This window comes from Artemia sp. Qi Xiang Cuo, chromosome 12 (genome assembly GCF_049724085.1).
Source record: "Artemia sp. Qi Xiang Cuo chromosome 12, ASM4972408v1, whole genome shotgun sequence".
Lineage (NCBI taxonomy): Eukaryota > Metazoa > Arthropoda > Branchiopoda > Anostraca > Artemiidae > Artemia > Artemia sp. Qi Xiang Cuo.
In genome coordinates, this window is record NC_142805.1 from 23400120 (window position 1) to 23415609 (window position 15490).

The following is a 15490-nucleotide window of genomic DNA, read 5'->3' on the forward strand; positions in this document are numbered from 1 at the left end:
ATATGTAGGACAATATTTTTTATCAAGGAAATATCTGAATGCGTTTAAGGTATAGTACGAATGGCTTGCAAAAAACACGAAAATACTATCAGAATGAATAAATTCTTTATCAACATCCGTTGTTGGATATGTCATTATGAAAAAATTTTAAGTAGGTAAGTAAGTAATTAACAAACTCTTTCTTGAATTAACCTCTTGGATACACAATACAGAAATTTAATTAAGTAAATTGTGAAAAAAAAATTGAACAAATTCTTTATTAACATTCATTTTCGATTGAAGTCGCTTCCTAGACAGACAATACATCAATTTCACAAAATCTAAGTATAAGAGTGATTAAATTCTATATTAACATCCATTTCTCGGATACATAGGAAAATGTTGACAAAATCTAAGTGTTAGAGTGAATAAATTTTGTTTTATCAACATCTTTTGTCAGATACTTCGGATAAAATTGACCAAATGTAAGTATCAGAGTGAATATTTTTTTTTATCAACATCCTTTGTTAGATACATCAAATAAAATTGACGAAATCTAAAATTCAGAATGATTAAATGCTTTAACAACATCCTTTATCTGATATGTTGGATAAAATTGACAAATTTTAAGCATCAGAGTGACTAAATTCTATATCCACATCCTTTTCTCGGATACATAGGATAAAATTGACAGAATCTAAGCGTCAGAGTGAATAAATTTTTTTTTATCAACATCCTTTGTCAGATACATCAAATAAAATTGACAAAATCTAAATATAAGAATGAATAAATTTATTATCAACATCCTTTATCGGATATGTTGGATAAAGTTGACAAAATCTAAGTGTTGGAGTAATAATTTTTTTTTATCAACATCTTTTGTCAGATACATCGGATAAAATTGAAAGAATCTAAGTGTCAGAGTGAATAAATTTTTTTATCAACATCCGTTGTCAGATACATCAAATAAAATTGACAAAATCTAACTTTCAGAATGAATAAATTCATTAGCAACATCCTTTGTCAGATATGTCGGATAAAATTCACAAAATCTAAGTATCAGAGTGAATAATTTTTTTATCAACATCCTTTGCCAGATACATCGAATAAAATTGATAAAACATAAGTGTCAGAGTTAATAAATTTTTTTTATCAACATCCTTTGTCAGATACATACAAAAGAGTTGACAAAATCTAAATTTCAGAATAAATAAATTACTTAGCACCATCTTTTATTGGATATGACCGATGAAATAGACAAAATCCATGTATCAGAATGGCTGGATTCTATATCGACACCGTTTTCTCGGATATATAGGATAAAATTGACAAATTCTAAGTGTTAGAGTGAATAAATTTTTTTTATCAACATCCTTTGCCAGATACATCACATAAAATTGACAAAATCTAAATATCAGAATGAATAAATTTATTATCAACATCCTTTATCGGATATGTCGGATAAAGTTGACAAAATCTAAGTGTTGGAGTGAATAAAATTTTTTTTTAATTACATCTTTTGTCAGATACATCGGATAAAATTAAAAGAATCTAAGTTTCAGAGTGAATAAATTTTTTTATCAACATTCGTTGTCAGATACATCAAATAAAATTGACAAAATCTAAATTTCAGAATAAATAAATTCATTATCAACAACGTTTGTCGGATATGTCAGATAAAATTGACAAAATCTAATTATCAGAGTGAATAATTCTTTTATCAACATTCTTTGCCAGAAACATCGAATAAAATTGATAAAATATAAGTGTCAGAGTGAATAAATTTTTTTTATCAACATCCTTTGTCAGATACATCAAAAAGAATTGACAAAATCTAAATTTCAGAATGAATAAATGCTTTAACAACATCCTTTATCGGATATGTCGGATAAAATTGACAAAATCTAAGTATCAGAGTGACTAAATTCTATATCGACACCGTTTTCTCGGATATATAGGATAAAATTGACAAATTCTAAATGTTAGAGTGAATAATTTTTTTTATCAACATCCTTTGGCAGATACATCGGATAAAATTGACAAAATCTAAATTTCAGAGTGAATAAATTCATTATAAACTTTTTTTGTCAGTTATTTTGGATAAAATTGACAAAATATAAGTATCAGAGTGAATATTTTTTTTTAACAATATCTTTTGCCAGATACATCGAATAAAATTTATAAAATAGAAGTGCCAGAGTGAATAAATTTTTTCTTATCAACATCCTTTGTCTGATACATCAAATAAAATTGACATAATCTAAATTTCAGTATGAAACAACATCCTTTATCGGATATGACGGATAAAATTGACAAAATCTAAGTATCAGAGTGACTGAATTCTATATCAACATCCTTTTCTCGGATACATAGGATAAAATTGACAAATTCTAAGTATTAGAGGGAATAAATTTTTTTTATCAACATCCTTTGCCAGATACATCAAATAAAATTGACAAAATCTAAATTTCAGAATGAATAAATTCACTATCAACATCTTTTGTCGGATATGTCGGATAAAGTTGACAAAATCTAAGTGTTGGAGTGAATATTTTTTTTTTATCAACATCTTTTATCAGATACATCGGATAAAATTGACAGAATCTAAGTGTCAGAGTGAATAATTTTTTTTATCAATATCCGTTGTCAGATACATCAAATAAAATTGACAAAATCTAACTTTTAGAATGAATAAATTCATTATCAATATCCTTTGTCGGATATGTCGGATAAAATTGACAAAATCTAAGTATCTGAGTGAATAATTTTTTATCAACATCCTTTGCCAGATACATCGAATAAAATTGATAAAACATAAGTGTCAGGGTGAATAAATTTTTTTTATCAACATCCTTTGTCAGATACATCAAATAGAATTGACAAAATCTAAATTTCAGAATGAATAAATGCTTTAACAACATCCTTTATCGGATATGTCGGATAAAATTGACAAATTCTAAGTGTTAGAGTGAATAAATATTTTTTTTATCAACATCCTTTGCCAGATAAATCGGATAAAATTGACAAAATCTAAATTTCAGAATGAATAAATGCTTTAACAACATCCTTTATCGGATATGACGGATAAAATTGACAAAATCTAAGTATCAGTGTGACTGAATTCTATATCAACATCCTTTTCTCGGATACATAGGATAAAATTGACAAATTATAAGTGTTAGAGTGAATAAATTTTTTTTTATCAACATCCTTTGCCAGATAAATCGGATAAAATTGACAAAATCTAAATTTCAGAGTGAATAAATTCATTATCAACAACCTTTGTCGTATATGTCGGATAAAATTGACAAAATATAAGTATCAGAATGAATAAATTTTTTTTATCAACAACTTTTGCCTAATATATCGAATGAAATTGCTAAAATGTAAGTGTCAGAGTGAATAAATTTTTTCTTATCAACATCCTTTGTCTGATACATCAAATAAAATTGACATAATCTAAATTTCAGTATGAAACAACATCCTTTATCGGATATGTCGGATAAAATTGACAAAATCTAAGTATCTGAGTGAATAATTTTTTTATCAACATTCTTTGCCAGAAACATCGAATAAAATTGATAAAACATAAGTGTCAGAGTTAATAAATTTTTTGTATCAACATCGTTTGTCAGATACGTACAAAAAAGTTGACAAAATCTAAATTTCAGAATGAATAAATGCTTTAACAACATCCTTTATTGGATATGACCGATAAAATTGACAAAATCTAAGTACCAGAGTGACTAAATTCTATATCAACATCCTTTTCTCGGATACATAGGATAAAATTGACAAATTCTAAGTGTTAGAGTGAATAATTTTTTTTTTATCAACATCCTTTGCCAGATAAATCGGATAAAATTGACAAAATCTAAATTTCAGAATGAATAAATTCATTATCAGCATCCTTTGTCAGATAAGTCGGATAAAATTGACAAAATCTAAGCATCAGAATGAATAAATTTTTCTTATCAACAACCTTTGCCAGATACATCGAATAAAATTGATAAAATATAAGTGTCAGAGTGAATAAATTTTTTCTTATCAACATCCTTTGTCAGATACATCAAATAAAATTGACATAATCTAAATTTCAGTATGAAACAACATCTTTTATCTGATATGTCGGATGAAATTGACAAAATCTAAGTATCAGAGTGACTAAATTCTATATCAACATCCTTTTCTCGGATACATAGGAAAAAATTGACAAATTCTAATTGTCAGAGTGAACAATTTTTTTTTATCAACATTCTTTGTCAGATACATCATATAAAATTGCAAAATCTAAATTTAAGAATGAATAAATTCATTATCAACATCTTTTATCGGATATGTCGGATAAAGTTGACAAAATCTAAGTGTTGGAGTGAATAAATTTTTTTTATCAACATCTTTTGTCAGATACATAGGATAAAATTTACAGAATCTAAGTGTCAGCGTGAATAAATTTTTTTTATCAACATCCGTTGTCAGATACATAAAAAAAATTGACAAAATCTAAATTTCAGAATGAATAAATTCATTATCAACAACGTTTGTCGGATAGGTCAGATAAAATTGACAAAATCTAAGTATCTGAGTGAATAATTTTTTTATCAACATCCTTTGCCAGATACATCGAATAAAATTGATAAAACATAAGTGTCAGGGTGAATAAATTTTGTTTATCAACATCCTTTGTCAGATACATCAAATAAAATTGACAAAATCTAAATTTCAGAATGAATAAATGCTTTAACAACATCCTTTATCGGATATGTCAGATAAAATTGACAAATTCTAAGTGTTAGAGTGAATAAATTTTTTTTATCACCATCCTTTGCCAGATACATCGAATAAAATTGACAAAATCTAAGTTTCAGAATGAATAAATGCTTTAACAACATCCTTTATCGGATATGTCGGATAAAATTGACAAAATCTAAGTATCAGAGTGACTAAATTCTATATCAACACCCTTTTCTCGGATACATAGGATAAAATTGACAAATTCTAAGTGTTAGAGTGAATAATTTTTTTTTATCAACATCCTTTGCCAGATAAATCGGATAAAATTGACAAAATCTAAATTTCAGAATGAATAAATTCATTATCAACATCCTTTTTCGGATATTTCTGATAAAATTGACAAAATCTAAGTATCAGGATGAATAATTTTTTTTTATCAACATCCTTTGCCAGATACATCGAATAAAATTGATAAAATATAAGTGTCAGAGTGAATAAATTTTTTCTTATCAACATCCTTTGTCTGATACATCAAATAAAATTGACATAATCTAAATTTCAGTATGAAACAACATCCTTTATCGGATATGTCGGATAAAATTGACAAAATCTAAGTATCTGAATGAATAATTTTTTTATCAACATCCTTTGCCAGATACATCGAATAAAATTGATAAAATATAAGTGTCAGAGTGAATAATTTTTTTTATCAACATCCTTTGTCAGATACATCAAATAGCGTTGACAAAATCTAAATTTCAGAATGAATAAATGCTTTAACAACATCCTTTATCGGATATGTCGGATAAAATTGACAAAATCTAAGTATCAGTGTGAGGAAATTCTATATCAACATCCTTTTCTAGGATACATAGGATAAAATTGACAAAATATAAGTGTTAGAGGGAATAATTTTTTTTTATCAACATCCTTTGCCATATACATCGGATAAAATTGACAAAATCTAAATTTCAGAATGAATAAATTCATTATCAACTTCCTTTGTCGGATATGTCGGATAAAATTGACAAAATCTAAGTATCAGAGTGAATAATTTTTTTTTATCAACAACCTTTGCCAGATACATCGAATAAAATTGATAAAATATAAGTGTCAGAGTGAATAAATTTTTTCTTATCAACATCCTTTGTCTGATACATCAAATAAAATTGACATAATCTAAATTTCAGTATGAAACAACATCCTTTATCGGATATGTCGGATAAAATTGACAAAATCTAAGTATCAGAGTGACTAAATTCTATATCAACACCCTTTTCTCGGATACATAGGATAAAATTGACAAATTCTAAGTGTTAGAGTGAATAATTTTTTTTTATCAACATCCTTTGTCAGATACATCAAATAAAATTGACAAAATCTAAATTTCAGAATGAATAAATTTATTATAAACATCCTTTATCGGATATGTCGGATAAAGTTGACAAAATCTAAGTGTTTGAGTGAATAATTTTTTTTTTATCAACATCTTTTGTCAGATACATCTGATAAAATTTAGAGAATCTAAGTGTCAGAGTGAATAAATTTTTTTATCAACATCCTTTGTCAGATACATCAAATAAAATTGACAAAATCTAAATTTCAGAATGAATAAATTCATTATCAACATTCTTTGTTGGATAGGTCGGATAAAATTCACAAAATCTAAGTATCAGAGTGAACAATTTTTTTATGAACATCCTTTGCCAGATACATCGAATAAAATTGATAAAATATAAGTGTCAGAGTGAATAAATTTTTTTTATCAACATCCTTTGTCAGATACATCAAATAAAATTGACAAAATCTATCTTTCAGAATGAATAAATGCTTTAACAACATCCTTTATCGGATATGTCAGATAAAATTGACAAATTCTAAGTGTTAGAGTGAATAAATTTTTTTTATCACCATCCTTTGCCAGATACATCGAATAAAATTGACAAAATCTAAGTATCAAAGTGAATAAATTCATTATCAACATCCTTTGTCGGATATGTCGGATAAAATTGAAAAATTCTAAGTGTCAGTGTGAAAAATTTTTTCTTATCAACATCCTTTGCCAGATACATCGAATAAAATTGATAAAATATAAGTGTCAGAGTGAATAGATTTTTTTCATCAAAATCCTTTGTTTGATATATCAAATAAAATTGACATAATCTAAATTTCAGTATGAAAAAATATCCTTTGTCGGACATGTTGGATAAAATTGACAGAATCTAAGCACCAGAGTTATTAAATTCTATATTAATATCCCTTTCTCGGATACATGGGGTAAAATTGACAAAATAGAAGTATCAAAATTAATAAATTCATTATCAACATCCTTTCTCGGATATGTGGGATAAAGTTGACAGAATCTAAGTATCAGAGTGATTAAATTCCATATCAACATCCCTTTTTCGGATCCATGGGATAAAATTGACAAAATCTAAGTATCAGAGTGAATGAAGAATCAGAATCAGAATCATTTATGAACATCAAAGCTTTCGTAGTCAGGGTTTAAATCCCGACTAAATCGTGCTATTATTTACAAAGTAAACAAACACACAAAAAAATTAATACAAATGTCACTTATTGTAGACAGAAACATAAAAAGGCACAAACGAATTGCTGAAGCGATTAGTGCGACACTTGGGCTGGGCTAGCTTTGTTGCTTTTGATCTTGTAGTTACTTTTTTTGTCAGCATTGGGGGTAATATATTTCTGTGTTTATCACTTGTCAGAAGAAACATCCGTTTCTCGAATACTTGGGATAAACTTGACAAAACATAAGTATCAGAGTTATTAAATCCTATATCAACATCCCTTTCTCAGATAGATGGGATAAAATTGACAAAATCTAAGTATCAGAGTGAATAAATGCTTTATCAATATCCCTTAAATGCAGTATCAACATTCACTCTGACACTTAGATTCTGTCAATTTTATCCGATGTATCTGACAAAAGATGTTGATAAAAAAAAATTTATTCACTCCAACACTTAGATTTTGTAAACTTTATCCGACATATCCGATACAGGATATATATATATATATATATATATATATATATATATATATATATATATATATATATATATATATATATATATATATATATATATATATATATATATATATATATATATATATATATATATATATATATATATATATATATATATATATATATATATATATATATATATATATATATAAAAAAATATATATATATATATATATATATATATATATATATATAATATATATATATATATATATATATATATATATATATATATATATATATATATATATATATATATATATATATATATATATATAAATATATATATATTTACCACATATATATATTCATATAAACGTTGCGTATATATTCGTATAGGCGTTTTACCCCAGGGTAGTGCTAAAATTTACTTGATTAAACGACACTGATCATTATTGGTATGGTATTTTTTGTTTTTAACTAGTTTTAAGGTTCATTTATTGTTCTTTGTTATTTCTACTGTTTTGTGATTTTTTTTTTTTTTTTTTTTTTTTTTTTTTTTTTTTTTTTAATTGACATAAAAATCGAGTTCTTTTCTACTAGAGCTTGTGATAATTTTTTTTTTAATAAATAGTATTTTACTACTTTCTGTTACTTTTTTACAGAGTAATAAAATACGAAAAATGTTATTTTAAATTATTATTATTTGATTAATGGGAGGTAAGGAGCATATTGAACTGCTCAAAACGCAATTTTTACACCTTTGCGGTAAACTTGTCCTTTTTTGTAATGACACGAATATCACTACTTCATCATCACCTGACAAAAAAGAGAAAAACGACCCTCGCCAACCCCCTCTGTCATGTGTTCAGTTTACTTTCGTACAATCATGCGAAACATTTATGCGAATATGACGAGATAGTCGAAATAAGTCACAATAGTGAAATAAACGCGCATTTTGATGTTAGATTTTAAGTTTTTACTAAATTTTATTCTTATTGCCACCGTAATCTGTCGAGCAGAAATAATCAAAACAATTTAATTTTCGTATCTTGAATAAAAGGAGATACTTTTTTGCGCCTTCTTTCTATTGTCTTCTTTTGTGCCTGTTTAATTATTTGGTTATGTTATCAGAAAGGCTCCCTTCACCCTTAACTTTCTACCCTTATTAGTGAGAATCGGATCCGTGTAAACTTGGGAATTATCTTGTCACTTCAGCGCATTAAAAAAAAATGGGAGTTCAATTTCAGTATATGGAAAAGAATCTGTTATATTTGGGTAGGGCCGTATCCAAAATTTTCTTTTTTTGGGGGGAGGGGGTATACAAAAGTTTTTTTTTTGGAGGGGGGGAGGGTACAGAAAAAATTTCTGGTCTTTTCTGGTCCAGAATATTTCTGGTCTTTTGGGGGGGGGGGTACAAAAACTGGGGAGGGGGGTACAACAAATTTGTTTTGTTCCTCTTACTCACTTATTTGTAAGCAATGTTCCTTACCTTAAAACATTAAACTTACTTAAGAAACAGAAATAAAAATTAAGAAACTTCAAGAAAATATTTTCTTAAGATATTTCATATCTTGATTTTTTCAGCAAAAGAAAAAGCCAGTCATAAGGATGTAAAGCCTAGCGTTTCTTATACTCTAAGCTCCAAGAAGCCATCATACGTAAGTTTATACATTTTTTATCTTTCTAATCGCTAGAAATTGCTATGGACAGTCCTAAAAAACATTAGAGGAAAATAAAACAACTATTTCCGTATGAGTAATTCAAAACTTGTTTCTCTTATGGAGCTTCGTAAATCAAACAGTTCGTGGTAACAACCTGTAAGTAAGGAGCGACCCGGCTCAATAGTAACCGAAACTCTAAAAAACAGATCTTTGATACCAATAGATACATCAAAAGAATCAGATTTTTATGCTGATTTCAAATATATAAGTTTCATCAAGTTTAGTTCTACCCATCAAAAGTTAAGCGCCTGAGAAAATTTGGCTGATTTTAGAAAAAAGGGGGAAAAGACGCCCTAAAAGCTATAGAACCTTAATGAAAATTACACCATCACATTCAGCGTATCAGAAAACCCTACTGTAGAGGTTTCAAGCACCTATCTAGAAAAATGTTGAACTTAGCATTTTTTGCCAGAAGAAAGATCACGGATAGGTGTTTTTTTTTTTTTTTTTTTTTTTTTTTTTTTTTTTTTTATTACTGTGGGTGATCATATCGACCCAGTGGTCCTAGAAAATCATGGAAGGACTCGTTGGAATGGAAATTAAAAGTTCTAGTGCCCTTTTTAAGTGACCAAATAAAATAGAGGGCAACTAGGCCCCCTCCCATGCTCAATTTTTTCCCGAAGTCACCCGATCAAAATTTCGAGATAGCTATTTTGTTCAGCATGGTCAAAAATATGACAAATATGTCTTTTAGGATGACTTAATCCCCCGAAGTCCCCGGGGGGAGGGCTGAAAGTTATGAACTTTACCCAATGTTAACAAATAGCCTAGTATTGGTTATTGGGAAGTATACTGACGTTTTCAGGTGGGATTTTTTCTGGTAGGTGGGGGGGTTATATGGGAGGATCTTTTCGTGAAGGAATTTTTCATCGGGGAAGGGACATTGCTATGAAGGGGGTGCCGGATTTCCCAGCATTATTAAAGAAAAGGATCAGAAATTAAATAAAAAAAACAACAACAAGTTTTTTAACTGAAAGTAAGGAGCAACATCAAAACTTAAAATGAACAGAAAATATTACGTCTATGATTGGGTTCCCCCCCCTAGTCAATGCCTTGCTCTTTAAGCCAAAGATTTTTTAGTACTTTCATAAGAGCTATTTATTCTAAATAACGGCCTTTGGGATTAAGGGGTCACTTTTAAAGAATTGGAACAGAATTCGAACTTTAGCTTAAAGAGCAAGGTATTAAATAGGGGGCGAACCCCCTAATATACGTATTAAAAATCAATTAATATAGAAGTTCGTTACGTAAGTCAATTCGTAAGCTACGTATATTTATTACTAATAAAAACGTTCTTAAATAAAATTAAACAAGTTTCGAGAAAGCCATTTAACCAAAGAAAAATTAAAATTAATATACAAATTTCGTTTTAATTATTCATGTATGGGTGAGGCAAAATCAAAACCTGCATTAATTCGAAAAGGTTCAAAAATTAAATAAAAAAAAACAAGTTTTTTTAACTGAAAGTAAGGAACGACGTTAAAATTTCAACGAACAGAAATTATTCCGTATATGAAAGGGGCTGTGCCCTCCTCAATATTTTGCTGTTTACGCTAAAGTTTGACTTTCTCACAACTCATTGTTTTTAAACATTAAAAAACTTTAGCGTAAAGAGCGAGGCGTTGAGGAGGGCACAGCTCCTTTCATATACGGAATAATTTCTGTTCGTTTTAAGTTTTAACGTCGTTCCTTACTTTCAGTTAAAAAAAACTTGTTTTTTATTTAATTGTAAATAAAAAATAAACTGCAAGCATCATTCAAATAGTGGTGTAGCTGGGAGGGGAAGGGCAACGGGGGGGGGGAGGTTACACTCCCTGGGAGAAACCTCTGAGGGGGCACCAAATTGATATTTTTCGTCAATACTATGATTAGGGGGGTGTTAGTGCAAAAACAGACATTGTCCCGAGGCGTTGGAAACCCTTGATACCCCTCTGCATCGAAATGAAAAATGGTTTGAATCTTTTATATTCTTGAAAAAATATATGAGGTGAAAACAAATATAGAGTGCAGTTTCTCGGCATTTTGTTTTTTATAGAAACTAATTAAAAAGCTTTTCAGAGAATTTAGATAAGGTTCTTTAGTTGTTTTACCGAAATCTGTTTATTAATACGAAAGATCTGTAACACCATGTTAATGATCTGTTCTCAGTTTCATTATTAATTTTCAATTCTAATATGACTGAGAATGGTCCCATTTTTCTATTAGATTTTTTTCTTGTTAGAGAACCTGGCGCTTAGTTCTCTGGCGTATTTGACTATCATACAGTGGCGGATCCAGAGGGGGGCGCCCCCTAACGTAGTCTAAAGTAGGGTAATTTACTCAATTAACGCAAGTTTGCGTTAAGTAAACTTGCTCCTAACGCAAGTTTATCGGATCATCCTATTTACCCCCCCCCCCTAAAAAAAATCCTGGATCCACCCCTGCTATCACAGAACTTGTTTCTATTGCTGATCAAAAAGGAACAGAGTTAGATGAGAGTAATAACTCCTCATCAAGGGGAAAGGTACAATAAAAAACTTATAAACACAATCTATATGGGAAGATAAAGTAAAGTGGAAGGCAGAAGCAAACTGCGCCTATTGCTGGAGGCGATAAAAGCCTATTTTCATATGTAAACAACTGGCCTTCGTGATTTTTATCAAGCATTAGAGATTATTTCTTTCATGTTTTGAATTAAAATCTGAGAAATAAGGCCAGAACCTAAAGTCAAAATTAAGAGAACGGCCCTAGAAACAAGACTTTAGCAGTCTCATTGCAAAAAACAGACCCTATGAAAAGACCCTAAAAAAGACCTTAAAAAGACCTTTAAAAAAAGACCTTAAAAACAAATAAAAAGACCTTCTTATTCCTCCGAAGCGGAAAACAAGCGGAAATATATAGAGCAAAAACTTCCTTAGATACAGTTAATGAAACCTTTTCAAATTTAAAATTAACTATAATCTTTAACTATAAAGTTTAGGATTATATGAAGGAGTTTCTACTTAAAAATGATTTGTCAAACAGTTCGTAGTAGTGAACTGTTAGTAAGAAGCAACTCTTAATAGTAACCTGACTTCTAAAAAACAGTAATTTCGATGACAATTAATCCATCAGAAGAATTGGCTCATTCATTATGCATTTTCACTATACTGATTCCAGATATATAATATTCATTAAGTTTGTTAATACCTATCAAAATCTAAAAAAAATATTTTTTGCTTGATGATCAATGGTCTGCGTTGCCCAGGTACCGATCTCCTGATTCAATGCCTTTGACTGGGAGTGCAATGCCCGAACAAATTTGACTTTTTCAAAAAAAAGGGTAAGCACCCCCAAGAATTCAAGCGATCTTAAGGAAAATTATTTCATCAGATTCAGCAAATCAGAGGACTTTACTGGAAAGGCTTCAAGCTGCTATCTTCAAAAATCTGGAATTTTGCATTTTTTACCAGAAGAAAGATCACGGATGTGTGTTTATTTGCTGTTTTTTGTTGTTCGTTCACCAGGAGTGATCGTATAAAACCAAAGGTCTTAAAAGATCGAGAGAGGGCTTATTCAAACAAAATTTAAACGTACTAGTACTCTTTTAAGGTAACCAAAAAGATTGAAGAACAAATAACCCCCTTCCTCCACCCTTTTTGCTTGAAATACATTCGATCAAAATTTGAGATAGCAATTTGATTTAGCGTAGATGAAAGGCCAAATAACGATGTATTTGGCCATGACAAAACAGGATATTTCCTGGGCAAAGGGCTTTTCCATGGGCGCAAGTAGAATGCTTCGTCTGGATTCCAGCCGATTATGTTCCTTCCGGTGTTATTTGCCCACTTTACGTTCCATGGACCGGTTATTTGGCAAGGTAAAATGTGGTCAAGCATGTTTTGAGAGTTGGGTCGTAATAATATAATTTAAAGCAGACAGGTTTTTTTCTGTTAATCTATGGAATTTGCTCGGGGGTATAGCAATTCCCATGCTATGATTACCAGACTGGTTATTTGGCAAGGTATAATGTGGTCAAGCATGTTTTGAGAGTTTGGTCGTAATAATATAATTTAAAGCAAACAGGTTTTTTTCTTTTATTGTTGTCAATTGCACAATGAATGTACGTCATGAGTTCACGTGTACATTCTTAAAAAACTGGTATGTTATAAAGTAGTCAAACATGTTTTGGGAGCACGCACGAAATTATGTAACTCAACATCCGTTTTTATTCGTCCTTGAAAAACTGTTGAAAACAATGGATTCGTCAATTGTCAATGTGAGAACAGCTTATTAAATTTTTTAATTTATTTCCAGATAAAAAGCATTTACCAGTAAATTCAATTTTCAGGGGGACTTAGCCCCCCGCCCCCCACCCCCAACAATAAAAAACCCAAACAATAGTATACTCGTTAGAAAATGCAAAGTACGCTTCTTTCCTCTACGTAAACAAAAACCACCCCCACCCAGCTCTGTAGAAATAGTTATTTCGTTCAAAAAATGTCCCTTTTTTCCAGTTATCAAAAACCTTTTTCCGATCTAAATAGAAGCATCTGTGTTACATGAAACGGTCACTTTTGGAGAACAGGCTTCGCACGCTCATTTTATCACAGAGATTAAAACCATATGTATTTATAATTACTGAAAAGGGTCCTTTTTTGAAACCAAAATTTCAAACGTGTCGTATCTGAAAACAAAAGCTTGGTGATTAAGACGGGCTTTGTCTAATTCTAGCCGGAAACTCAGAATTGATAGGGGGCAAGATCAAAAAAGGGGTAATTAGTGATTGGATAATTTTTTAACGTGAAATCTCTGAATAAAATATTTTTGGAGCATGTACTTGACGATGGATAAAAGGGTTAAGGTGATTAGCAATTACGAGCAAGGATCCCCCCACTGGTTCCAGGCAGTAGGCTACGCATATCAAATTGCTGTACTGTGGGTTAGGTAACATGATTAAACAAACTTTTACAATCGGAACTCATTGATTGACATTTGCAAAAGAGGGGTAATTAGTGATTGGATAATTTTTTAACGTGAAATCTCTGAATAAAATATTTTTGGAGCATTTACTTGACGATGGATAAAAGGGTTAAGGTGATTAGCAATTACGAGCGAGGATTCCCCCCACTGGTTCTTGGCAGTAGGCTACGCATATCAAATTGCTGTACTGTGGGTTAGGTAACATGATTAAACACGCTTTTACAATCGGAATTATTGACTGACATTTGCAAAAAAGGGGTAATTAGTGATTGGATAATTTTTTAACGTGAAATCTCTGAATAAAATATTTTTGGAGCATGTACTTGACGATGGATAAAAGGGTTAACGTGATTAGCAATTACGAGCGAGGATCCCCCCACTGGTTCCTGGCATTAGGCTACGCATATCAAATTGCTGTACTGTGGGCCGACTTGCTAGCGAAAATGGATTCTATGGGTCGTATAGGAATTGTTCATTTTGAATATCTTTCGTGAAATGCAAGAGTTGGAATGCTTCGGTAGTGTTTTGTCGTGGTTTACCATGTCACAGTTACATTCTCTTGATTTTTCAAAGTTTATTTTGGATTTCTTTCCTTGAAATGCAAGAGTTGGAATATTTCAGTAGTGTTTTGTTGTGCTTTACCTTGTCACAGTTACATTTTGTTGATTTTCCTAGTTCATTTTGAATTTTTTTCATTGAAATGCAAGAGTTGGAACATTTCAGTAGTGTTTTGTTGTGCTTTACCTTGTCACAGTTACATTCTCTTAATTTTTCAAAGTTCATTTTGAATTTCTTTCGTGAAATGCAAGAATTGGAATATTTCAGTAGTGTCTTGTCATGGATACCTTGTCACAGCTACATTCTCATGATTTTTCAAAGTTCATTTTGAATTTCTGTCGTGAAATGCAAGAGTTGGAATATTTCAGTAGTGACTTGTTGTGCTTTACCTTGTCACAGTTACATTCTCTTGATTTTTCGAAGTTCATATTGAATTTCTGTCGTGAAATGCAAGAGTTGGAATATTTCAGTAGTGTTTTGTTGTGCTTTACCTTGTCACAGTTACATTCTGTTGATTTTCATAGTTCATTTTGAATTTCTTTCTTTGAAATGCAAGAGTTTG

At 30.1% G+C, this 15490-nt stretch overlaps 1 protein-coding gene across 1 annotated transcript in view; it reads left to right on the forward strand.

The window, feature by feature from the left end:
- The window catches only part of LOC148945906 (uncharacterized), a 684784-nt gene that overhangs the window by 443068 nt on the left and 226226 nt on the right, over positions 1-15490 (forward strand). The window contains exon 9 of the mRNA XM_089097548.1: positions 9293-9366. Coding sequence (XP_088953674.1) covers positions 9293-9366 — 74 coding nt within the window. The remainder of the gene's footprint in view (positions 1-9292; positions 9367-15490) is intronic.